The sequence below is a fragment of the Pan paniscus genome, chromosome 19 (genome assembly GCF_029289425.2).
Source record: "Pan paniscus chromosome 19, NHGRI_mPanPan1-v2.0_pri, whole genome shotgun sequence".
In the NCBI taxonomy this organism is placed as follows: domain Eukaryota; kingdom Metazoa; phylum Chordata; class Mammalia; order Primates; family Hominidae; genus Pan; species Pan paniscus.
In genome coordinates, this window is record NC_073268.2 from 27,546,857 (window position 1) to 27,571,287 (window position 24,431).

The window sequence follows — 24,431 nt, forward strand, 5'->3', positions numbered from 1 at the left end:
GTGTGGAGAAGCTCCCATCTAGCTGTATATGATAGGGGGTTTGTCTGCCTTATGTCCGGCCTTGCTAGCAACATCTTCTTTTGCTAAGTTCTCTGTGTAGTTTGGGGCTTTCAGAGGAGAAACCCTTAAGGTTACTCCTATCCTGGCAAATTATTCAGTTTTTACAATTTTTAGTTTCTCTAATTTGCTTCTCCTTTTAGAGGAGTGCAGATCCAGAAATAGCTGATCTCATGTTTTATCAGTTTGTTAGTTAATTTTCTAAAGTGTTAAAATGTTATGATAGTCAGTTTTTATTTCAGACCTATAATAAGATTAACATTGGAAAAGTGTATTTAAGTTTTGATGTGTTTAACCCTGTGTGGAGGTTTCCAGGCTAATATAACATAAGTGATATTTTAGTATTTTGGGTTTCTCCTGTCTCTTGAACCAAGCAAGGCAACACAATGCAAGTTTGAGAGGATAACAATTCTGATTGGAATTGAATCCACAAAATGCAAAAGCAATAGTAAGTTGATGGCAAGGTCTTTGCAGATAATCAGCTACACGTGGAACTATTTATAGATTTACATTTATTTTGTCCCTCTCCCTTTAAAATATTAATTAATCAAAACTAATCATAGCTTTTAGATCCCAATTTGGATGTGGAGAGGAAAGGGAATGCTTTTAATTGGTCTTGTAATCTTCCCTTGGTGAGTGGGCTTGGCTTATTCCTGCCTGCCTTTAGCCACCCTGGTTCACAAGCATAGCAGTGAGGGGAAACTGAATAGTCGATATTTCCCATGGGGTTCAGTTGAGTGAAAAAGCTACTTAACCCCATGGTTGCCACAAACATAGTTTGTTAACTTCTTCAGAGGGAGTTCCCTTTAAATGCGGTCTGGAACCCTTTTATCTTTCCTGTCTAATGCCAAGCAAGTAGAAAAGATACAATGCCTCACAAACTTGCTTTTTTAGTAAATATATTTGGTGATCCTAGAAAAGAGGAGGATGATAGCACTTCTGTGGTAATACAACTCTGAATCCCAGTTTCTAGTGAGCACCATGTGTAAGACTTGCTTGATGTGTGTTTCATTTGTTTGTTTCATTCATTGTATCAATGGTTTCCTCTCCCACTTTGCCTTCTACTCCCGAGTACTGTCAAAAGATGATGTACCTTTTCCATAGTCATCACTCGCCAAAGGAATAAAAACCTGGAGTGTCAGTCTCTATAGTCTGTGTGAGCAGCACTCCCATCCTACAAAGAATTCCATTGCCTTGTAATTGTGATTTGCGATAGGGTACAATATGTACCCAGATATCAAGTCCACGTTGTCGTCTCTCTTCCCCCTGCAACACTGCAGGTGGTGTACTTCAAGGAGATTTTTGGGGCAGTTCCCCAAATTCAAGTGCCATTGCCTTGCCCTGAACTTGCTTCAGATCAGTATGCTGGTAACATGTCAGGCAAGTCCTGGAGGCATCCTTTAGCTTGGTCCTTCCTAACAGGCTGTCCTGATTGAGCATTCAGAAACACTTTACAGTATTATTTATCAGTACATACTGTTAAGGTGCATCAAGAAATATAGAGATTCATTGTTTTTAGATTGAACAAATCAGTTCAGTTCTCTTCAGGCATCTCCATTTAGCAGCTGCTTGTCATGCTTACACATACTTTGAGACCCATGCTCTGCCCTTTTGTATCTTGCTGGAAATTATTAAGGGCTTTCAATGGAGATTTTTTTGTTTTGGTATAGAAGTGCTTAACTATGAAAAGAAAAACGTGCAATTTGGGGTTGAAAAATAGCTCTCTTTCAAAAAGGGAGAACTGTAACCCCAATAACTATACCTACCAACCCATTAAAGGAGAAAGTAAATTCCTCAGTAAAGTTCCTTTTATAGACTGTGACCTGTTTCTGTACCCTAATGTTTTATATAATTATTTACTAAACCATTCCAGGTGACTTAATTACAATTGTTGTTTTACATACATATATATACCTATCTCTTTATATATCTGTGAATACTTACTCTATTACAGTTCCTAGAAAACAAAATGCCTTAAGCATTGCATAGTTACAACTCACTTGGCTTGCTTACTTCCTTTTAAAGGAGGGAATGCTTTAGGGAGGGGGAAGATGCAGGATGGTTTTTAACCCCTATGTGCTATTCATTCATTGGACATCTTATAGTGTAATTGTATTAAAACTGCCTGGAAATTCCTAACAGTTCTTAGCTTTTTATTTGAAGAAATTTTGGAGTGATGAAAATATAGTTTATATAGGGAAATTCAAAAGAAAGGGTTAACATGAATCCAGCAAAACAACCTTATCCATAGTGGGTAAAAAAACCAAATCTGCTCTGCAACCTGACCCTACTTCAGAGTTTTCTCCTAGTTCCTTTTCCCTACTGTTACTTTCCCAGTCCTTGCTCCTACCCTCCTTGTCTAATGAACGTGATTGAATTACCATTTAGAATGTCCTTCTCCTCCAACCTCAACCACTATGGCATGACCCATGTAGCTAGTGTCAGCGATGTACTGTTGGACAACTCATTCACTCCACCTTGTCAGCGGATGGGCGGAATGGTCTCTTTTCGGACTTTTGAAGATTTTGTCAGGTAAGACATTGTGGAACTATGTCTGTACAAGGGGAGCCATGGACATCTGTGTTTTGGGGTCTCATCTTTCTGCAAAATGAATAAAGGTCTCCCGAATAGCCATGAGCCAGCTAAAAAGATGTAACCCTTGCTGTATATGCCCTTGGAGAGGTATATATCCTTGCATTTCTACCTCTCATTCAGATTCTACAAGCCTCTACTTGTAGTACGGGCCTGGTCAGAAAAAAAGAAACAAACAAAAACCATCTTTTCCTGTGGAGCTAACAGAAGAAGCTGTCTGCTCTGTGTTGATTGAAATGTCAGGAGAAATTAAACATAACACTAGAGTGAGCCCCACAAGAGACGATACATCTTTTGATTAAATGCATTCAGCATCTATCTCTTGATGTATACTGATGCATTACCCTAGGGGGAGGGGTAATTACATTGGTCTGTCACTACTCCAGTTCCAGACACTTTCTGTTACTTTAAGACCGATGATGACAGAAGTGCTCATATCTTACATATGAGAAAACAAAACAAACAAAAAAGCTTTAGATCATTCTTTCTAAAAAAGAAAAAATATATATGGTTTATTAAAGTTTAAACAATCCATCCTCCTAATTTCTGCCACTTGGTGAAATTTTGCATGTCACCTCTAGCCACTGGTGATTCTATTCAGTTAACTATTGAGCCCAGGCTAAGATAGATTATTCTTTTAGACTCAGCTGCCAATGGCAGTGTTAGTTTCATGCCACTTGAGTTTTCATGGTGGGTGTTTCTCTTGTATTTTTTAGGATCTTTGATGAAGTGATGGGCTGCTTCTCTGACTCCCCACCCCAGAGTCCCACATTCCCTGAGGCAGGTCACACGTCTCTTTATGATGAAGATAAGGTATAATGTCCCTTTTGGGAGACTGCTTTGTTCCCCTCAGACATGGGACTTCTACTGTATACTATCTTTCTGACTTTGAACTATTATAGGAAAGAATTCATCCTTTTACCCCACTTTATAGTATTTAATTTTGTATGCCTCACCAGAGTATTTTCTGGAAACAAGTGGAATATAAATCCTAACTTAAAAAAACTATATTAAGTTTGGAGTCCATAGTATAGAATGGGCTCAGCTATGTCCATTGCAGCTGCCTCTGAATCTCTGAATGTTGTTTTAAGGATTTGGGCTTTGGTTGCTGGAATTCTTACTCAGCCATGGCTTATATTTTTGCATAGTGGTGCAATCATAGTCCTCAGAGAATGGAGGACTTTAGATTACAGAAAAAAAGTAGGCATTTTGTTTAAAACTTTGTCTTTTTATTAAATCATTTCTTTTTATTTATCAGTAAATAAATTATTCTTTCTCTATGATGTTATTTTTTCATGATTTGATACTTCCATTGTTTGATAAATTGTAAGGAAATATATTATGTGGGAATATGTCCAGATGGCTTATATCACTCATTTTCCTTCACATTCTGTGAAGAGATATGGCAAATAGTTTCACCCCCATTTTATTGGTAAAAAAGGTGAGACATAGTGATCTTCAGCTTCATGCCAAGTAAAGATTGGGCCACCTGTTACTAATGCCTCTGCTGCCTTATCTTTTAAAAGTTATATGCTTTACCTGATTTAATCTCTCTGTGGCTATTGGGCAGTGGTTTCAATTTGCTCATTCCTACTCCTGGGCAAACCAAAATATCCTGTGGGGTATCTCTTTTTCAGGTATTCTACCAAATATTATAACTTCTACCTGCATCTGTATTGGCCAGCCTCATAATTTCTTTGACTTGTGTTCTTGAGTTACAGGTTCCCAGGGATGAACCAATTCACATTCTCAATGTGGCTATCAAGACTGACTGTGATATTGAGGATGACAGGCTGGCAGCTATGTTCAGAGAATTTACCCAGCAAAATGTAAGTTCTTGATTGGGTGGAAGCTCGTGATGTCCCCTTTCCTACTGGCTGTGTATCATAGCTATCCTTTTATCAGTTGCTAGTTTATGGCTATGTCTTTTATCATAACTCTCAGAACTATGGCTAGTTCTGCATTTAGGGATAAAATCCCAAAGTAACTTAATAATATATAATGAATATCTTTGTGTGTCAACAGATAATAGACCTCAAATATTTAAAATGTTTTTAAGGGAAGTTATCTTCCTAAATCTCTCCCAGAGCTCCAGTCTTGAACTTTGAATCACCTACCAAGTATTTTCCTTTGGTGACTTTCCACATGTCTAAGCCCAAACTCCCCTTAGGTCCCTTCCCCTCCCCTCCTTTGAAAATATCAGTTATACATCTATCCTCCTTTCAATTTTATGTCACTTGGATATCTCCTGTTGACATCAAACGCCATAGTCTAAATGGACATTTTCCATCATTTTCCTTCACCTCTTCTTATCCCTCTCCAATCCCCTCATAAAACAAAACAAAAAACCTCACAACTCACTATACCTTTTACTCCCAATCATTCAAAAGTCATTGACTTTTTCCTTGACATTCCTTCATTCTACCCCTCTACCCACAATCTGTACATATTTATTTGTATCTGGTCAGTCACCAAGGTCTGTTAGTTTTTCTTTGCAGTCTTTTTTACCCTTTCTCTTTTTCTTCTTTCCAGTTTTAAAATTCCCACTGCCATCTCTAATTCAAACCCTTACTATCTTATACCTGAGACACTGCAGCAGGCTTACTTGTGATCTACTTATCTTCCTTCACTTTCTCCCTCCAAAGAGTTTCCATTCTGCTCATCACCACAAAATTAAATGTCCCAAATATGCTCTTACCATGTTATTTTCCCACTTAACAGTGATTCTCTCTGACCTTCAGAATACCTCCTTAACTTTAGCTTCAACATCATCAGCCTATTGAGAGACTAACATGTAGCCTTTGCTATTTTGTGAAAAGACCTGTGTTCATTGTCTAATGTGCCTCATTTATTGTACTTCTTTGACTTCCTCTTACCTAGAAAGTTTTCTTTCACCGTTCTTTCTAAATCTTGTTTGTCTTAAGAACTGTCTCAAATTTCATCTCTTCAGTGAGGACTTCTGAGTAGCCCTAACTGAAATGTATGTTCCTCCTTTGAATTCCTAATTGGTCAGCATACATTTATTAGCAATAATAATGCCTTTTATTTATAAAAAAATTCTACCTAAATTTTTTATTTGCATCTTACCACGATTCCATGGGGTTAGATAAGTCAGGAATTATTCCAGTTGTACACATGGGCAAAAGCTGGAGCTCAGAGAAATTAAGACCCCTAGGTCACCAGCTAGAAGATGATAGAGCAAATACTAGAACTTAAGGATTTGATGCCAGGTATAGGGGGCACAGATCTAGGTACTTTAGTAAATAATACATTCTTAGCCCTGAAGATGCTTATAGTCTAGTTGAGGGGACAGGATAGGCATGCTTAAAACAATAATCTACAGTTATATTTCATTATGATATGTGATAGATAGCAAAGTGTCCTCTTAAACTGCCCTTGATGGCAAGACCCATGTGTTCTCTTGGAGTGGACAGCACTTAGCCCATGGACTTGTTGCAGAGAAAGAACTCAGTAGATGTTTTCAAAATTTAATTCAGTGGTGTAGACAGTTCGTACCATTGGCATTCACATCATGTAATGTCAATGGTAGATATCTAGGGGAAAAAATGGTAAATTTGTGATGACTATGAGTCTTAGTACTTATTCCATGACGCTGTTGTAGCACTTAAACTAACTATGAGATTGCAGTGGTCAATATGAGGAAAAGGTGCTTCCAGAGAAGTGAAAGTAGGGGATATGCCTAGGGCTTTTTCTGTAGACAGAAATTTACCTTCCTTCTTGCCCTTGGCCAGGGACCACATAAAATTAACCTAAAGCCAGTGATCAAGGTAATCTTTGCTGGAAGAGTTTTTTTTTTTTTTTTTTTTTTTTTTTTTTTGAGATGGAGTTTCACTCTTGTTGCCCAGGCTGGAGTGCAATGGTGCGATCTCAGCTCACAGCAACCCCCGCCTCCTGGGTTCAAGTGATTCTCCTGTCTCAGACTCCTGAGTAGCTGGGATTACAGACATGCGCCACCATACCCGGCTAATTTTTGTATTTTAGTAGAGATGGGGTTTCTGCATGTTGGTCAGGCTGGTCTTAAACTCCCGACCTCAGGTGATCTGCCTGCCTCGGCCTCCCAAAGTGCTGGGATTACAAGCGTGAGCCACTGCGCCTGGCCTGGAAGAGTCTTAATGTTATATGTGGCTGCTGCTGCTGCTTCATGAAATAATCTGTGAAAGTTTCCTCCTAGGTTTTGAGGCACTAATTGCCCATGTTTGAGTATTTTTCCATAATTTGACCACAACTTGACACTTCTTGTTGCCCTCAAATCTAAGTGTCATATTTATCAACGCATGTTGATCTGCAAAGACATTTTCAGCCAGGCGCAGTGGCTCACACCTGTAATCCCAACACTTCGGGAGGCCAAGGCGGGCAGATCACAAGGTCAGGAGTTCAAGACCAGCCTGGCCAATATGGTGAAACCCCGTCTCTACTGAAAATACAAAAATTAGCCAGGTGTGGTGGCGGGCGCCTGTAGCCCCAGCTACTTGGGTGGCTAAGGCAAGAGAATCGCTTGAACCTGGGGGCGGAGGTTGCTGTGAGCCGAGATTGCACCACTGCACTCAAGCCTGGCGAAAGAACAAGACTCCATCTCAATTAAAAAAAAAAAAAAAAAAAAAAGCATTTTCTTCATATTCGCTACGTATGTTTGTAACATTAATGAGAAATAAGAAATTACCCTTTTCCTTGACTAGGTGTGGAAACTAAGGCACAGAGAAATCCAATATCTTTGCCTAAGGCTATTTAGAAAGGTAAGGGTAGACTGTGCTGACACTCTAAGCATAGAGAAGCTATTTACTGCATCAGGTACTGTGCTTATCCTGGGACATTTGGCATTTTCATCTCCTTGTTAAAATATATGTATATATATGTATATATATATATATATATATGAAAGAAAAGGAAAGAAAAGCAATTTAAGAAAAAAACAAAAGATAAAGTGGCAACTAGTTTTGTTTTTCACTTCATGATCATGCTCCTAGCAGTTTAGAAAAAGTTTTTTTTTTTTAAGCACACATTAAACTATCAAATAGGTTGATCCAAATTGTCCAAATAATCTTCTAGTCCCAGCATGTCTTTTTTTCTCTCATAGAAATTAGGATCATATATTTGTAAATGACTTGTGGAGGAGATTGAAGCAGTCAGTGTAAATGGAGTTTCTCCAGGTGCTGATGCCTAATCGCTGGGTAATAGCTGTGGACTTGCTGTGAGACCTGCATTATTACAATGTAATCAGAATCCTGTTGCTCTGCTGTTATTGTCAGCCACTTGTGGAATTTTAAAAGCAATAACAATTTTGATTTTAAATCATGGCATTATTAAAGTTATTTTCTTCCCTTGCCAGAACATAGCTATTGATGCTTGTCTTTGAAGGACTTGACTGTAGTGGAATCTTTGTTGATGTCAGAAGAAGTATTTCTGTTCCTGGCCACACTGAGAAACCCCTCCTTTCTTTCAACACATTTTTTTCATATTGTTGTGTCAATACTTGGTTATTTACAGCAAGGCGTGTGATGGCAGTACAAATAATTTTTTAATGCAGTTAAACCAAAATTTATTTATATTTGACCTGGTAATTTATTATTTTATTATTTGCTTATAGAAAATTAATTTTTCCAGTTATCTTTTGTTTATGCTGTTAATAAAATTAATTTTATTACTCAGCAATGCCATCGCAGAATTGAAGAAATTGGAAGAAATAACCCAAGAATGTGCTTCCTTATAAGGGGAAGACAATTTAAATTTTAAAAAATATATAATATCATGAATGTTAAGAACTGGCCTGTAAACATATCTCTTGGTTGGAGTTATAGCAAGAAATGTGGTCAAACTAAAGTCTGGATGTAGGCTGTGAAAGTCCACATTACTTTTCTATTTGTACTATTCATATGTTTTCTCAGGTCATTCAACTGGTGGGGTTGCTTTTCTGCTTGCTGTTATAATCCTTCTTTGTTAGGGACCTCTAAACACATGTCTTTTACTTAATTCATTAATTTGTTTCTTTGTTCCCTGCCTTTTGAAGCAAGTGAACAGTATAGGGAAGAGGAAGGCTTTAGGTCCAGATGCCCAAGACTCGTATAAGTGGCTGTCTTGAAACTACTGGTGTCTGATGACTTCTTTTTTTTTTTTTTTTTTTTTTTTTTTTTTTTGAGACAGTCTCATTCTGTCACCCAGGCTGGGGTACAGTGATGCGATCTCGGCAACCTCTGCCTCCTTGGTTCAAACGATTTTCATGCCTCATTCTCTCAAGTAGCTGGGATTACAGGAATGTGCCACCACACTTAGCTCATTTTTTTCTATTTTTAGTAGAGACAGGGTTTTGCCATGTTGGCCAGGCTGGTCTCAAACTCCCGGCCTCAAGTGATCTGCCCATCTTGGCCCCACAAAGTGTTGGGATTACAGGCGTGAGCCACCACTCCCAGCCTTCTGTTGACTTCTAATATACTAGTCGCCTATGCCTAGTGGAGATATGAATAGTTCCTAAATTTAAAGGCCTATTAAATATTGCTTTTAACAATTTTAAAAGAGAAACTTTTTAAAAAATGCCTTCATGTAAGGTAAGGGGGAACTGTTGTATCAAAACTGAAAGGTTACAATTTGTTAGACTGAATTCTAGGGATGCTGTATCTGATGATAGGTAACATCTACAATCTAAACAGTTTAGGACCTGTGTTTTATGTTTTATGGAAAGTCCTTCTTTTCTCTCTACCTAATTTCATTTAGCATCTTTATCAATATTAATGTTTACATTTGAATACATGCCCAACAGTATGATTTCTGTAAGCAGAAATTGTGTCATGGCCTACCTTTATGTAAATCAGTTCTGAGGTAATTTAGTTGACTTCATATCACCCTTTCTCCTCCACAAAGTTCTCTTTCAGTTTTGTCCAAATCAATATAAAATTTATTTCGTAAGACTTAGTCCTAGGAGCCAGGTTGAAATTTGTTCACTTGCAAGTTTGAAGGTACTAAGCTAAGATAAGGATATCCAAAAAGGATGTTTAACTCCACCAAAGCCTTACAAGGGCCGAATGGGATAAAATTTAGAATGAATGGAAATCTCATCTATCTTCTGTTTTACATGTTTTTGCTCCTAGAAAGCTACCCTGGTTGACCATGGGATCCGGCGCCTTACTTTCCTGGTTGCACAAAAGGTACTGACATATGAATTGTACCTCTTTAATATTTCTTATGCTGCTGCTACAACTTAATAAAAATGGGATTGTAATCTTATGCTTACTAATAGAATTTATGCAGAGAAATAACCACTTTTCTGTAAGTTTCATTTTTAAAAAACATTAGTTTAACTCATCATCTTTTACTCAATTTCTTTTTGATTTTGTTACTAATTGCCAACTTCTGCTGTCTTTCCTTCCTTTCTCTCTTTTATTTGAAAGGATTTCAGAAAGCAGGTCAACTATGAGGTGGATCGGAGATTTCATGTAAGTAAAATGAACAATAATGAAAGATTACTTACTGTTTTATTTGTCTGCCACTGATTATTTAACCAGAATATATGTTAGAAGGGCTGGACTGATATTTGGTCCTTCTTCTTTTAGAAATTATTATAATAAATATTCAGTTCTCTGTAATCCCAGCACTTTGGGAGGCTGAGTCAGGAAAATTGCTTGAGCCCACAAGTTTGAGATGAGCCTGGGCAACATAATGAGACCCCGTCCTCTATTAATTAAAAAACATTTTTTAAAAATTCTTATATCAAGTGTTCCAGCTAAAGGTTTTCTTCTTTTTTTTTAACCCTATAATGAATTCTCAATATATCTCTGAGAAATAGTTAAGAATGAACATAAGCATTTATCCAGATGAATAAGGTAGAAACAAGCTAACTAGTAATTTCTTCTGTGCTTATAGTGAATCAATAATCAAGGACAGCCAGTTGCATTTTGTGGTCTTGGATTCTTTATTGAGAAGTCTCAATTCTAAAGAACACTGATTTATTATTTAAAATGCCTTGATAGAGCCAAGTTGCTATTTTTTGTCTTATGTTAATCGTAGGAACAGGAAATAAGTAAAAATTAAACACTCTGTTGCTTATTCTCCCATTTAACTGAATTAACTGTTAATATTTATGAGATTAAAATTTTTATTGAAAAGAGAATTAAGTTAATAGCCTGGCATCCAAACTATGGTATACCCGTATGATCATACCCAGTACAGTGACAACAGTAAGGCCAGAAATCCAGTTTGGAATCAACATGTTGTTTTCAAAATGACTGATTATAATCAAAATATTTCATAAAAATTGATTCTAATGTAGCTAACTAAGATTCTAGAGGATGTTAAGAAGTCTTTTTTTTCTTTTCTTTCTTTTTTTTTTTTTTTTTTTGAGAGAGTGTCTTGCTTAGTCGCCCAGGCTGGAGTGCAGTGGCGCAATCTCAGCTCACTGCAACCTCCGCCTCCCGGGTTGCAGCGATTCTCCTGCCTCAGCCTCCCAAATAGCTGGGATTGCAGGCATGTGCCACCACACCCAGCTGATTTTTGTATTTTTAGTAGAGACAGGGGTTCACCATGTTAGCCAGGCTGGTCTCGAACTCCTGACCTCAGGTGATCTGCCCGCCTCAGCCTCCCAAAGTGCTGAGATTACAGGCATGAGCCACTGTGCCTGGCCTGTTTGGTTTGGTTTTAGCAATTAAGATAATTTGGTTGTTAAGCCTTGCTTGTTTGCAACAATGAAGATGGCATTTGGGATTCTGGAAAGGACTTTCTAAACTCAGGGACCTATGTGTGATTGCTTTTATTACCTTTTTGTTTATTAGGTTTTCAAGACTTGACATTTTGTTTTCCTTCATACAGTTCACCTTCTTGGTCTAGTCTATAGAGAAACAAGAGAGCTAAGATTTTCTGAAATGCTTTAGGAAATGTTGTGGACTGCATGACTCCCCTGTGTTATTGATGTCAGGAAATCAAGCAGAGTGTAGATATATATCAATCAATAACTTTAGATAGGAAACGGAGTCAGTGGAGAAGTATGAGGAGCTTAAAAAGAACCCTAGGGCTTTAGGAAGAAAAATCAGCTTAGAGAATAAAATTGATACTTTGGGATAGAATATGAAAGCCCATGGATAAACACTGTGGCTGGTAGATGCTGATCAGAACTAAGGTAGACATGCCAGAGCCAGGCCCTGGATTTTAGAAGAGTATTGTGCTAGGTTCTTAAATGTTACTGTGCTTTTTATCACCGACTTTAGAATAACAGCATATTCTAGGGAATAACACTAAATTTGTAAAATTGTTTTCCTTTTTGCTAATGAATTAGATGGAATCTTCACATCTATAGCACACTAACTGGTTTCTATAATAAATACACTGATCAACTAAAACTGTTCACTAAAATTTTTAGCAAACCAAAGTGATTAGTTCTCACTGACATTTTCTTATATATGTAACAGATAGAAAAACCCTTTCTTATCTCTGAATCTATAGTGTATAGTTATAAATATGCCCTAGTATTAAGAGTATACTTAACAGCTTTAAAACATTTTTTTCTCTCTGCTGTCCTGATATTTCTGGATCTAGGTTTAATAGGGACATGTATAGGCAAAATCGGCTAGAAAATGAGGCCAGCAGGGGGTCTTCCATGACAATCATTGTCTGATTCCTATTTATAGTGGCATCAAGTGGGAAATCACTTAAATTATCAAGTGACTTGATTTGTCATGAGTGTAGGAAAAGCTGCTTTAGAGCATAGAGAACATTAAGGTTTAAGTGAGGACTGCATTTGCTCTGAAGAATTGAATGGCGGAGGAGTTGGGGTGTTTTTATGTTAGTCCCTTTAAAAATGATAAGTGATTTTGCAAGGTGCAAGGGCAACTATTAAACCGAACTCCATCCAGAATCTATTATACAATCCAGGATCTACACTAGCCAGGAAGCGTTGGCAGAAACTGTACAAATCTGGGGGTCACTGTCGTGGTGCTGCTGTGAGTTCTTTTGCTGATGGTAGCTTGACATTCATGAAGGATGCTTATTTAGCCTCTGTCATGTCATCTGATTGTGCTTGCCCCATAGTTAGTGTACTGTGAAAAAGAGGAAGCTTTCTGGGAGTGTCAGAGATGAATCCCTTGATCTCTCTGGCTTCTTGGTAATCCACTGTGATGTATGCAGCCTCCCCTGTCCTATGCTGTGGAATCCCTATATTATTGAATGGAAGACAGAATTTGCACTTGAGGGAGCAAGGAGAGGAGGAAGGTTACCAAGTTTGATTCAAGCACATTGGTTAGTGGAATAAAGCAAGCTGTGCTGTTATATAGTTGTTGGTCTTTCAAATTGCCTCAGAACCAGAATAAGACAAATGAGGGCCAGAGTAGAGGTTGCTAGAGAGCTGTGTATATTGTTAGGTACTGATTTGGAAGACAGTGATTGCTATAAGCATTTACAATACTTTGTAGTTTAGCCACAGTTGTCCCAGATAGCTGCCCACAGGTATGTCTGTTGCCACCCTAGTCCGTTGACACTGCTTGGAGATTATTTCTGTGACAGCAGTCTTCACCAGTGTTAAGGAGGCTGGGAGTTGACTCTGTTTCCATAACCATCTAATTAAATCAAGTGCCCATAATGGAATTTGAATAACTGCCTAACATTGATATTTAAACAGAAACTTTGAGGAAAAACAAGTCTCTTTTTGTAAATATATTCTACTTGTTAAGAAAAAATAAAGTAGATCATGATGTTCATCTGAAAATAAAAAATAAAAGAAAAAAATGGACAAGATGTTAAAAAAAAGAAAAAAGATCAAAGTCTTGAATGGAAAAGAGGCTTCTTGAATTTCTGCAGCTATCTAAACTGCAACTCTGCAGTTTTCTGTTAGTTAAAACTTATTGACTCACTCTGTCTTAGTTTCACTCACATTTTAGGTCTGGAATTCCAAAAGATTTAGCAGAAAGTGCTGTCTAATTGGGATATAATATTATGCTTTTTTTTTTTTAAGCTTTCCATATTTTTTTCAGCAAAGTTTGGCTAAGGACATCGGAATACAAATTTTCAGGACTTCTTCTTATCCCCCATTAGGTCCTAAAACCATGATAAGATTCTAAATCAAACAGTTTTACATCTGTTAATAAAATGTTACCTTTTGTTTTTGTAAAATTTCATGAGATTTTAAAAAAAAGGTCTACATATCTCCCGAGAGAGAGTTGTTGTTTTATGACTATTGTGTGATTCCCACTTTAAAATGAAATGTTTTGGATTATTTGGACCTTGAAGGAGGAGCTCACTATATGAGCAGTTATCATAATTAGTAGTTCTTTTTTTCTTTTTTTTTTTAAGATAGTTCTGTTTGGTAGTGGACCAACTATTAGTTTTCAGAAGGGTTGGTTTGGATTTTTGTTTTAATTACAGTCTATATAATGAGTTCTCAGCATGTTGAGGTAAAAGAGAATTGTACCAGCAAGCTCCCAATTTCTTCATTTCATTAGGTTTTTAACACGATTATTAGTATCATAATCAGCTATGATGTTTTTTGTTGCAGGTTTTCACATTCTCTGATTTGCAGGGTGTCTTGATTGGCTAATTTGGGCAAATTATTTTGATTGTCTTGATGATGGTTGGCTGATTAGAACACAGCAAGGGCATAATTTCTTCCTGTGAAACGTTGCATTCTTTTGTTTTTTGGTACCAGAACACTAAGAGGGTTTTTCTTTGTGTGCATTCAATTATGATATTTGCCCATGACACTAGTAGAATACTTGGAAAGCAAATACATTGATGATGGAATAAGCATGAATGCTTTCAGTGGAAAAACTGGCAGTATGAGGATGAGATAGGATAAAAGAATTTACTAAAACTGTAGGATCAGACTTTTAGATTTCTTCTTTTCTGTGTTTTCTGTGATTCTGTGGTTTTTGAGTGCCAAAAGAGGTTACTTTTTGTAAGAGTCTTCAGACTTCCATGTCACTGAAGAATTGCTTAGTAGTTCCACTTTTCCATTGCACAGAGGTTCTTGCCATCTCTTGTTCTGAATGTTTAATACTTAAATTGAGGATTTTACCGGGGAGTTACAAATTTACTCAGAAGTTTAAAAAAAAAAAAAGTTGTTTATATGATCTCATGACAACTTTTCTTAGCTAACCTTAATGAAAGTGGTTTTTCTAATTGGTAGTCATTGCCCACCTCTGCCAAGAATTAGTCAGTTTCTTCATTATTTGTATTAAAGGCATTTCCATTCAAACTGCTTTATATGCCTTTCAGTTACTACAAATTTTCTTAATTGGTTTAGTGGAAAAGAAAGCATTTTTTATTACTGTTTTGTTTTTGAAAGGAAATGGTTTTGATCCTATAAATGTACATAATTAAATAAATGGCATCCTAAACAAACATTTTAATTAATTAGCTAATAATAGTTAAGGCGGAATAGAAAAGTGTGTGCGTAAAATATCATATTATCACTTTCCTTGACTTTTCTTTCAGAGAGTTCCATGGAAAGATTTTGTCATTCTTCCTTTTTTGACATTTGTTACTTTTTAGGTAATGCTCTGAAAGCTGTACCTCACTAGAATAAAACCAAAACTAGGTTATATAAAACCATGAGCATGATATTTACCGACACCTCAGCTGAATGCATCTTACTTAACCTTGAAGTCATTCCTGTGTGCTTCACTCTCATAGCGGGTGGTGGGGGGAGGTCAGAGAATTATTTAGAACAAAACTTCATTAGGAGAAGTTCAGTCCTGTGTAAAATCCACTTTAAAAAGGCTTTTAAAAAAGGATTTCCCTGAGGTTGGTAAATGAGCTCCTAGGAACCTTTTAAATGCAGTCTTACAGTTAAAATACCAAGGAAAAGATAAAAAGATTTATTAACTGTGCAAGCTTTAGTTAAGGTGAGAGTGAGGTGTAACACTTATGGAACGTATTCAAGAAATTTTCAGGAAATTCAAGAACCACAGGTTTACAGCATGAGTTTTGCTTTGTTTGCTTTCTGCTTTTTAAATTTAAAGTCTTAATTTCTGTGTTTTTGTCTCATCAAAGAGAAATCCTCTAAATGAGGAATTTAGATTATAATAAAAAGAGAAAGGTAATACTCTGCCCTTGAGAGATCAGAGGGCATGGGCTCTGGCACTAGAGAGACCCAAGTTTATCTTCCAGCTCTGTGATTCTGAGCATATACTTGAGCCAAGGCTTCTGTAAGATGAGGGTCACAATATCTACCCCTAGAGGTTGTTGAGAGCATCAGATAGGACAACACATGAGAGTACCTGCCACCAGAAGATTTTCAGTCCCATGTTTCCTTCACATTTCCTAAAGCTTATTGAGGATGTGTAGGCAGCTAGTCCCGGTCTCTCTGCCTTGTACTGATAAGTGTTTGATTATATTGCACTCATAATGAAGAAGATGCCTAATGAAACCTCCTATAGAGGCAAATAGTAATGATTTGATTCCAGCACTGCCAGTAGAGCTTCCCATCCGAGAAACAGAGGTATTTGGCATTAGTAAGTTAAATTTCAGAAACTAATGAACTCTGCTAATTGAATTCATCTTTGTTAATTAATAAGGTTCTAGTAAATTGGGTTTCTTTTTGTATAATGCCCTACAAAAAAGCAAGAAGACCTAATGCTTACAAGTTCACTAGTTCTAACCTCATTCTTTCCTATGCATATAGTAGTAGTGACCAAGGTAGAATCTTATATTTTTCTTCATCTTCAAATGTTATCATTTAAACCCTTGACATTATTGACTTGAGAATAAATGTGAAAATCATGGACTGAGCACTCTATACTGTCTGAGTAGTTTATATTTTAAGAGTTTCTTAAAGAGTAACTTGGGAAATCAGTCCAGTAACTACTATTGCAGTGACTGTGGCACAAGGGTATATTGGTTTTATTTGCTGGGTTGTGCCAAGAGCAATACCTAGCAAAAAATTTTTTTTCACTTGGGAGATTTAAAAAATTCATACTTTTTTTTCCCCTGGGAGAGGGTAGATACTAAAATTAGGTTTATAATGTGGTGATTCTCAAATTTGGAAATGGGGTCAAAGTGATGGTTATGCGGAGGATCATTCATATATATTTCCTGGACTAAGCTTAGGTAAGAAGCATGTTTTTCTAGAAAACTGTCTTCTAAATGCTTAACTGTTTCTATACTGTTTGTTCTCAAAGAGCCATGTCTATGAACTACTGACACATTTTTCCCCCTTCTTTAATACAGAGAGAATTCCCTAAATTTTTTACATTCCGAGCAAGGGATAAGGTAAGGATTGATTTCTTTCCTATTTAAAAAAAAAATTACTTTTTCTTAAAAGCCCAAGAGCAGCTTATCTTTGCCATACGTTCTTCTTGCCATTCTTTTTTCTTGTATTGAACTTGTGCTTCCTGTTGCCTTACATGTGTCTTAGAACTAAAGCCGATTCCTTTCTGAAAGGGTTTGGTGTGGGAAACAACCAAATGTATTGAGCTACTCAACGAAGGTGATACCTTTCCAAATCATCCTTGTCCTGTAGAATGATCCTAATGATGTGATATTAAAGGACCATTCTTGTTATCTACAAATAGTTCACTGATACTCAACTCTACTTTATGTGAATTTGTTTTTCAATTTTAAAATACAAAACTTCAGACCATGTTGCTTTCTTCCTGTTACCGGCTTATATATTTGACTCTCTCTCTCCATTCACTCAATTGACATGTGTTCCAGAAAAATACTTTAGTTTCACTGAAACATACAGTACATATACAGTAAATACAGTAAAGTTATATACTAATACAACTTTTAAAAAACATATATAAGTAATTATATATCTATGGATATAGTGTTCCAAAGCCAAATATCTCTTTAATTAAAAAATTATATGATGTTTCTTTGTTGAGTATTTATTATGTCCTTTGTACTTATCATAAGTGAGAAAATTTTTAGATTAGTTGGGTAAGCTCAAAACATTGGCATGTGAAGTAGATATTAATGTGAAGCAGTCTGTAATTAATATCAAAATGAATTATATAAAGACATTAAATGTTGTAGGAGTTCTAAGGAAATTGAGGATTTTTTGTTTGTTTTTAATGTATATCATCACCACTTGTAAAATCATAAATGATGAAAGTTTAGGAATATCATCCTATAAAGTACCTATATAATAGGTACTTTAGTGCCTAATCTTATGTAAGCTATAGCATTAGCCTTGAACGTAGCTCATTTTTGTTGCTCATTAGCACATCATAGCTTATGTTTCTATTTTCAGACATCTCTTTTACATTCACATTCATAGTATAATTTTGTAACTGCCTCTTGTGAGCTGTTTTTTCTCTGATTCTTGTACTCAGTTTGAGGAGGATCGTATCTATCGTCATCTGGAGCCTGCTCTGGCTTTCCAGTTAGAGCTGAACCGGATGAGAAATTTTGACCTCACTGCCATTCCATGCGCTAATCACAAGATGCACCTGTATCTCGGGGCAGCCAAGGTGGAAGTGGGCACAGAAGTGACAGACTACAGGTTCTTTGTTCGTGCAATCATCAGGCATTCTGATCTGGTCACCAAGGTGGGTGCTGTACTTTAATGGGATGTTATCCCTGAGGGAAGGGACAGAATAATAGATATGATTCAAAATTAGGTTTTATGCTTCTGCTGAGAGAGAACATAAAAAAAAGATCAGGTTTTCATTTTTTGAATCAAGGTTCTTGTTCTATTTCAATGTTTACAAAAGTAAATATTTCATATAATAAAGGCTTTTTTTTTTTTTTTACAAAGCAGAAAGTGCATCTGAAAAAAAATAAAAAATGAAGGCTCTTTTTCCACTTTAATTTGATTTTTCTTGGTAGCAGAAGCATAATAACACTCAAGAAAAGAAAAAGCATACAAACAGAAAAATCACAGGAAGAACTGGATGATGGTAGAGCATAAGGAGATAAGTTAGGAAAGAGGTGATCCCATTGTACACCTGTCTAGAGGTATGGGTAGTGTCTGTATATAGCAAGGCACTTCCTGATGTGTTCATTATTATTATATCCCATAGCCGTACCCTTTCTTCAGCTTTTCCTTTCTAAATAGCTCTGTTTGGCATATGTGAAATATCATCCTATTGAACTTACAGCTATGGGGATGCCCAGTATTTCTACCTCTTGGAAGGGAATGATGCACTAAGAGTAAGGAGGAAGGGCTGACATGGACTCTTTATCTGGCCCTTTCCTGCCCCTGCTCCCTGTGGTTACTGGACTGACTCTAGGGAGAAAGATAAACAGTCTCTTCACCAAGTGCCTTATGATTCATGACATACTGCTGCTTAAGTGATTATAATAGCCGTTTCTTTATTGCCTCTTTTAAACTACATTAATGTTGATTATTTTCTTCCTGTATAGGAAGCTTCTTTTGAATATCTCCAAAATGAAGGGGAGCGGCTACTCCTGGAAGCCATGGATGAGTTGGAAGTTGCTTTTAACAATACAAATGTCCGCACTGACTGTAACCACATCTTCCTCAACTTTGTGCCCACGGTTATCATGGACCCATCAAAGGTACATTTCTCCTTAGCTTCTCTCCCAGCACTAGCAAGCATAAGCACAGAAGTTCATTCATATTTATCTCACTTGGACTTGGAAACAGGTACTCCTTGTTCAGGCTGTTGAGCCCTTAATCTGTAAAGTTTATAGAATGTTTATAACATTGAGTTTCTGGGACAGTGTCAAAAATTTGATACAGCCATTGAAAAAACAGTTCTCAAAACTGAAGGTTTTGATGTTAGCTTGCTGGTCACTTATAAGCAGTACAAAAACGTGAAAACATTTTCTTTTGTTGGTACCTATTTTATATTTGCCATAATAGTGGTCCTGTTTTGTATTATTCCCTACTATTTCTCATCTGGAATTATTAATTTTACTGTTACTAAGCATTTTGGCTAAATTACTGCTTCTGTGCACTAAATGTTAATTACCTGGTGGCCTTAGTGACATAATGCACCTTCTCAAAGTGTCTAACCTATCTCTCTTTAGTGTTTTTCCACAGGGAGAGAATTTGGCTGATAAGGAATTTCACATGTATTATGTATATTTTCTTCCCTGAGGGTCTATTCTGAAATGCATTCTATATAATTTAAGGAAGAAAAACAAGGTGATTTTGTACTTGACCTTTTATCCCCAATGTAATAAAGACAGGCTGCTCTCTGTTTCTGCTCCCTCTAACGCTTTCTTTCCTTTTCTTTTTTTTTTTTTTGTTGAGACAGAGTCTCGCTCTGTTACCCAGGCTGGAGCAGTGGCACCATCTCAGCTCATTGCAGCCTCCACCTCCCAGGTTCAAGAGACTGTCATGCTTCAGCCTCCCCGAGTAGCAGGGACTATAGGCATGTGCCACCACGCCTGGCTAATTTTTGTATTTTTAGTAGAAACGGGGTTTCACCATGTTAGTCAGGCTGGTCTCCAACTCCTGACCTCAAGTGATCTGCCTGCCTCAGCCTCCCAAAGTGCTGGGATTACAGGTGTGAGCCACCGTGCCTGGCCCCTTCTAACTCTTTCTATCATGATACTGTGGAATTTGGATAGGAGAACCAGTATCTCCCTTTTTCAAGATCAGCTGTAGGCATGAATTTTTGCTGCTGCTGCTTTTTTTTTTTCTTTTTCTTTTTTTCTTACAGAAACAGGGTCTTGCTATGTTGCCCAGGCTAGTCTTGAACTCCTGGCCTCAAGCGATCCTCCTGCCTCAGACTCCCAAAGTGCTGGGATTACAGGCATGAGTCATCATGCCTGGTAGACTTTTGCTTCTTGAACTTAGTATCTGAGATCTGAGAAGTAGTTTTCTACCTTTTTCCCTTCAAAATTCCAAGCTAATGATGGGTTGCTTTAGTCTATAAGGAACGCCAAGGACAGGGCTACTCATTTGACTCAAATCTCATCATCTAGTTTAAGCAAAACTTATCCTAAGCATTCTGGGACTAATAAGCTGGGAGACTTAAAACATGGCATGGACACTGTACAGCTGTATTTTTTTTTAGATTTGGCTTACCTTTTCTCTGAGTTTTTCAGATCAGCCTCTGCTTTCATTCTAACCACCCATATACACTGGCTCTGCTTTTCTAATGATAGATAGCTGCCAATTTTCTGTACATAAAGATTGTTGGCTTTTGTTCCCTCAAGAAAAGAATGGGTAAATATCTCTTGGTTAACAAGCAAGTATGATAATAGAGAGGTTAACTCCCTGAAATTCATTCTAACTTAAAATTTTGTGGTGCAGAAACAAACTGCAAGGGTGGCACATGGTACTAAAGAACCACAAGAGAAAGGGAATGTAAGATATTCTTGAGATTTTCTAAGAAGTTGAGGAAGCATTTTAGAAAGATACTTCATTTAAGGAAACATTAATTTCGAATAGCATGTTCTAGCTGCATTATGTTCTATTCAGCCATGTTGGGGAAAAAAAGTTTTGCTTTAGCATGTAAATAACAAGAAATCATGTCTAAGGCCATTTAGTTAAAATAACTGTCCTACCCCTAAAAACTAAGAGCATTAAGCTGCCTTGGTATAAACTTAGAGAAATGTGGGAACATCTGCCCCATCTTATTAAATCCTAGATGGACTTAGCAGTGGCCAAGCTTCAGAGCTCTGTTTAGAGAGAATGTTCTAGCACCACCTACAAATTGCCTTTCTTTAATTTGTGCAATTTACCAAGAGACATATATTATAAAGTTTAATAAAACTGTATGAAAAAAAGCTCACGGTGGTAATTGCTATGTTGATTTAAAGTCCTGTAAGTGCAATGAAACATAGTTACCATGCATATAAATGCTACTTAATAGCTATTTAACTAGAGATTTTATTCTTATTTGGGGCTTCCTCTTAAATCCCATGGCTTGTAATTTTAGATATTGCAGATCTTTGATATAGAATATGAATATAATTGGGAAAGGGGAAGGAGTTGCAGAGATTTGGGTGTTATTATCCAGAGAAAACCACTCAAATGCCAGGCCAGCATGAAATTGTCCCTGACTTGTTCCAAGAAAGAATAGTTTGGGGAGAAACTATCTGACCACTTTTTGTAAGGTGTGCATCTCCACAAACCAACCTCTTTTTTTTTTTAGCCCTTCTTTCTCAAATATGAGCAGACCTGAAACAGGTCTTAGTTAGAAGATATTTAAGTTTTGTGCTTGGTGATGTGTCTGTGTCAGATTGAGGAATCCGTGCGGAGCATGGTAATGCGGTATGGAAGTCGCCTGTGGAAATTGCGCGTCCTCCAGGCAGAACTGAAAATCAACATTCGCCTGACGCCAACTGGAAAAGCAATTCCCATCCGCCTCTTCCTGACAAACGAGTCTGGCTATTACTTGGATATCAGCCTATACAAGGAAGTGACTGACTCCAGGACAGCACAGGTACAATACTCAAACAGGCTCCTCAGAGTTTTGATTTGGTCCTACAGATAAGACACTCGTCCTTATTATAGAAGACCCAAACTCACAAATCCCATTGGTTCACCTGGTGGGGTTATCCTCTATAAGATTAAATGATTGTATGAATTTGAAAAACTTCATCTGCCTTATAAGATTTGCCTATGTTCTCTATCATGGATGTTATAAAACCCTTAACCATTTGTCATGTATTGGTAAGCACTAACAGATGCCAAGTGAACCTGACTCCAGAGGTTATTCTGCAATTTAGGCTCTTTTTTTAGAGGGCTCGTGGGTTATTTCAGCAATCTAATCTCTGGTCTGATGCGTCCTTTCCGTTTTCACCATAATTAAACTACTCATTGGCAAGTGAGGAAAAGAGAATTGTTGGATTTATGTCGCCAACTTCTATGTTAAAGAAGGAAAATTTCAACATAGTATAGTGGCATGAGCACTACCATCATCAGTGTCTATCATATTTATCTATTGTGTTCTGTTTCTGTTTTTATCATATTTATTGTGTTATCTATTATGTTGTTCCCTTTCCTTCAAAGATTTCAGGGTGTCATATATTATACAAGAGCAAAGTGGCAAATTTAAACCCGTTTTCAGGTAGGAAAACTGAGAATGTAAAAATAGAAAGTGAGTCAGTACACTAATTCTGTGAAACAGAGAATTCCCTTTTAATCTTTTTTACTACGTTGGTTTCTAAATATTTGGGCTCTTTACTATGATACTGAAATTAGGTTGGTTCACCATTGTTCACATTTTTGAAGAACTAGGATATTTTATGGCTTTGGCCTGAATTCAAGAATTGCATTTCTTCTGATTAAAGGATGAACGTGCTCCAGTATACGTAAACAAGGGTTTCAGTCTATTCCATGCTTTGGGTGCCAGGGAGAGATTATGTGTCTCTTGTTTTTATCTATATCCTTTTAAATCCAGGAATAGAGTCAGGAAAATATATTTTTCAGTCTTTTGAAGATGAATTTTTAAAAATCTCAGTTTGGACAGTAGTCAGAATGACCTTTCATTTTGTGCTTTGATTCCTAGTGAGGTGGCTAGAGAAATCTATCCTATGAGAAGTGAGCAGTTAAAAACAGAGAGAGAGAGTGCGCAAGAGCGTGAGTGGTGACCAAGAGAAAGAGTGTTCAATATTTTTTGCTGTATTTGATGTTTTTTTAGTGCAACTTTAAAGACATTTTCAGTCAAAGCTTTCAATGGGTAGGGATGTTTTTAATTAACTTCTACAATAGCTTCAAGGCAGGTCTATTCTTGTGAAAAGTAAGATGGCCACTTGAGATTTTAATGTTTTTGATAAATATGTTTGTTCTTCATAACTACTTTCTTTCTTTCTTTTTTTCCCTCTCCTTTATTAGGAAACTCTGAGATTTCCCTCATGCTAGCTAATGGTGACACAGGAGTGTGAAAGGCACAGATGCCTTCAATCAGGGTTTAGTATTACACATGGTACAAAATAAGCACACAATAAGCATCTAAAAGAATGAACAAACCACCTTCAGCCTGAAGGAGAACGCTTTTTACCTAGGGTCCTGCATATTTTAAAAGCCCTGAAGGAAGAGGTCTTCTACAGACTCTTCACTTGAGAGAGTTCAAGAGCTACTGCCATATGGGAACTAACTTTTGAGCCTGTGGCTAGACGTGGGAACTGACAAAAGGAGCAGCCTCCAACCCAGTTCTGGTGCTCCTAATGCCTACCTGGTGCTTATTGTCAAACTGTTTTTCCCTTTCTTTAATGAATCATTGTATGAAGTTAATACAGAACCATGTCTGTTATCCGTTCATTTGTTTTTTAATTTAATATTGATTGACTACTTATAGTATGTCAGGTGCTATGCATATAAAGACAAAAAGCAAACTGTACTCAAGAAATTTACATCACAATGGAAGAAGACAAATGATTTGTTTCTCTGTGGCAAATATGTGCTATTATAAATAAATACAGGGTTCTAAGGGAGCAGACTATGGGTCAGAAATTATTTTCTAAAATAATTTTGATGGCTTCTGGTGAAAGGTGTGTGATATATAAAATGTGTACATATTTTCATGAACTTCTAAAACATATACTTTACAGTTTTTAGTTACTGCATTCATTATAGTAGAAAATGGAACTAACATAGATAGTTGAGTATTCAGGAACTCATATTACTTTCAGCCGCTTGCCCTAGCACATCATTTATTCATTCTGCCAATAAGGAACAAGGTTGATTGGCTTGAGTTTTATTTTTCATTTTCCTTGTACAGTCTTTGTAGTATAGGCTGTAATGAACACTGATGTCAGGCAGTCATAATGGGGAGAAGAGATTTGGGTAATCCATTGCATAAGTGAATTGATTTCCAATGTGCAGTGTAAGAGAAAAATAACATTTTAGGCTGGGCGCAGTGACTCACGCCTGTAATCCCAGCACTTTGGGAGGCCAAGGCAGATGGATCACCTGAGGTCAG

The 24,431-nt window shown here is 36.9% G+C and overlaps 1 protein-coding gene across 10 annotated transcripts in view; it reads left to right on the forward strand.

The window, feature by feature from the left end:
- ACACA (acetyl-CoA carboxylase alpha) overlaps positions 1–24,431 on the forward strand; it is a 331,241-nt gene that overhangs the window by 199,848 nt on the left and 106,962 nt on the right. For all 10 annotated transcript variants that reach the window (XM_003817948.5, XM_008971230.4, XM_055101006.2 and 7 more), the window contains 9 exons: positions 2,446–2,589; positions 3,366–3,462; positions 4,371–4,478; positions 9,750–9,806; positions 10,050–10,094; positions 16,810–16,851; positions 17,919–18,134; positions 18,952–19,107; positions 21,747–21,950. In XM_003817948.5, the coding sequence (XP_003817996.1) occupies positions 2,446–2,589; positions 3,366–3,462; positions 4,371–4,478; positions 9,750–9,806; positions 10,050–10,094; positions 16,810–16,851; positions 17,919–18,134; positions 18,952–19,107; positions 21,747–21,950 (1,069 nt within the window). The remainder of the gene's footprint in view (positions 1–2,445; positions 2,590–3,365; positions 3,463–4,370; positions 4,479–9,749; positions 9,807–10,049; positions 10,095–16,809; positions 16,852–17,918; positions 18,135–18,951; positions 19,108–21,746; positions 21,951–24,431) is intronic.